The sequence below is a fragment of the Trachemys scripta genome, chromosome 9 (genome assembly GCF_013100865.1).
Source record: "Trachemys scripta elegans isolate TJP31775 chromosome 9, CAS_Tse_1.0, whole genome shotgun sequence".
Taxonomy (NCBI): Eukaryota; Metazoa; Chordata; order Testudines; family Emydidae; genus Trachemys; species Trachemys scripta.
The window spans coordinates 97,465,301-97,467,819 of record NC_048306.1 but is presented as its reverse complement, the minus strand read 5'-3'; the positions used below and the strand labels follow the sequence as shown (position 1 = coordinate 97,467,819).

The 2,519-nt window shown below is 67.1% G+C and overlaps 1 protein-coding gene across 1 annotated transcript in view; it reads left to right on the top strand.

Moving 5' to 3' along the window:
* The window catches only part of LOC117882668 (alkaline phosphatase-like), a 12,448-nt gene extending 11,186 nt beyond the window's left edge, over positions 1–1,262 (top strand). The window contains exons 11-12 of the mRNA XM_034781253.1: positions 299–415; positions 759–1,262. Of these exons, the coding sequence (XP_034637144.1) occupies positions 299–415; positions 759–1,045 (404 nt within the window). The 3' untranslated portion in view covers positions 1,046–1,262. The remainder of the gene's footprint in view (positions 1–298; positions 416–758) is intronic.
* Positions 1,263–2,519: the final 1,257 nt, after the last annotated feature.

Below are 2,519 nucleotides of genomic sequence, written 5' to 3'. Positions count from 1 at the left end.
CCCCCCAGCTCTGCCAGCGCCCCTCACTCCCGACCCGCAGCCCCCTCCCTCCTAGCTTTGCCAGAGCCCCTCACTCCCGACACGCAGCCCCCTGCTGTCCCAGGCCTGGTATCTCTAAGCCTCAACCCCCCACCCATAGTTGGGCTCTGCTGCGGACACTGAGCTGTGGGTGCCGCCCCGGACATCCAGTTATGGCCATGGCATGTCCAGTGCCCAGCCGGGAGGGGGTTGTGTCAGCCTGGGGCTGCCATCGCGAGCCAGCCTAGGGTCTGCTGACGTCTCCCCGGGTGCGTGACAGGCCTGGCACCCAAGAAGGCTGAGGACAAGCGGCCGTACACCAGCATATTGTACGGGAACGGGCCGGGCTACGCCATCGCGAACGGGAGCCGTCCGGACGTGAGCAGCCTGCCCATCGGTAAGCGCTGCTGCCCGCCCCAGCGGGGCCCAGAACCCGCCCTGCCACCAGGGTGCCCGGCGGGGGCAGGGTGCTGGGCCCCTCGCTCAGGGAGGTGTATGCCAGCCCCGAGGCACTGGGGAGGACACGTGGAGGGTCACTTCATCCCATGCAGCTAAGGGCTGCATTCTGAGAGCAGAAAGCTGGGGGGGGGTGGGGGGGGGGGTCACGGCACCGGGCTTGCCTCAGTCACGCCTGAGCCCACCAGTTCCCGCCACCAGCTCTGGGTCTGGGGAGGCATCGGGAGCTGCTGGGAGACAGTCTCATGACTCACGACCCCTCTGTCCCCCCATCGCCCGCGCAGAGGACAAAGATTACCGGCAGCAGGCGGCCGTGCCCCTGGACACCGAGACCCACGCCGGTGAGGACGTCGCTATAATGGCCAAGGGCCCCATGGCCCACCTCTTCCACGGGGTGCAGGAGCAGAACTACGTGGCCCACGTCCTGGCATACGCTGGCTGCCTGGAGCCCTACCACGCGGGCCCCGAGTGCCCGGCACCGAACGGCAGGTCAGGCAGCCTGGGCCTTGGCCAGCCCCCCAGCCTCCTGCTCCTCGCCCTGGGGGTGGCCTCCCTCCTGCTGAGGATGTGACAGCCGGACGTTGATCTCGGCCAGGCCTGGGGGACCCCCCCATGCTCTCTGCTAGCAGAGCAGCCAGCGCCCCCAGGCTGTGGGGCTGGGTCGACCCCGGCCCTTCCCCGGTACCACACGAGAGAGACGCTCTCGCTTGCCCATGTATATAATTTTGTAACAGTCTCCTGCTCTCCCAGCCGCCCCGGAAATAAAATCTGCCGCTGTTTTGTTATTACCCACATCTCTTATTTTGCCAGACGGTTGCCCCCACCCCTCCTGACGGGAGCCACTAGCTCCGGGTACCTCTGTGCCAGGCACTGCAAGGCTTGCAGCATCCTGGCTGTGTGGTACCACAACGCTCCTGGCACCGGCTCCCCCGCGGCACAACGGCTGAGGGGCGTAGAGATGCCAGCTGTCCAGCTTTTGACCGGAACATCCAGTCGAAAAGGGAAACTGGCAGCATCCCGTCAGCACGGCTGACTGGGCAGCTGAAAGTTCAGTTGGCACACAGTTCCCGGGAAGTGGCGGCATGTCCCTCCGGCTCCTAGGCTGGGGGGCGTCCAGAGGCGCTCTGCGCACTGCCCCCGCCTGCAGGCACTGCCCCGAGCCCCGGCTCTGCAGCTCCCATTGGCTGAGAACGGGGTAACCTGTCTGCCCCCCCCCCTCACCCTGCTGTAAACCGATTTCCACACCACGGCCCCTCGCTCCAGGGATTGGCCCCCGCCTGGGCAGGTTCTGCATCTCCTCCTCCCAGCCCAGCTCTGCAGGCAGCAAGGTGAATCCTGGGGGATGGGGCGGGGTGGGGGGGGACACAGGTGGGGCAGGTGTGGGGCCTATGAGGAAGAGGCTGGGCAGGGGGGTTGCTTTTCAGGGACTAGGAAGTTGGCAACCCTGGGCAGGGGCAGGCGTCGCTTGGCTGGAATCCCCCTGGACATTACAGCACCCCATCCCCCCCGGCACAGTCACGCCCCCTCCCCGTTTCTGTAAACGCCCCGGGCGTGACCCATTCACGTGCAGCTCGGCCCTTGGGGCGACACTCGGCACAGCTGGGAAGCCTTTGCTTGGGAAAGGGACCACGTCGGGGCGGGGAGTGGGGGGTGGCACCTCTCGATGTTACCGCTCTGTGGCTGCGACGGCTCCTGTTCCCACTGGCTCCTGGCTCCCTGCCCAGCTGGGGCTCAGGCCGCAGCCGCGAACCGTGTGGACGCAGCTTAAACCGGCCAAGCTGTGCTTTGTAGCCGGGCAGCGGGACCATTGGCACCGGTAACGGCCCAGCGCTGCCGTCGAGCGGTCTCGGTGCTGAAGGCTTCTGCCCACCCAGCGCTGCCGGTCAGGGATCACTGGCCGGCACCAGCCTGGAGCCCAGTCCTGGTTTCACCGTGCCCGGTGGTGCCCTGGCTGTTTGCCGGGGTCTGTGCTATGGCGGGGGGCTCCCTGTGGATAAGCGATAAGGCCCTGCTACTGGGGGGCGACGGGGTCTAACCCAGCAAGG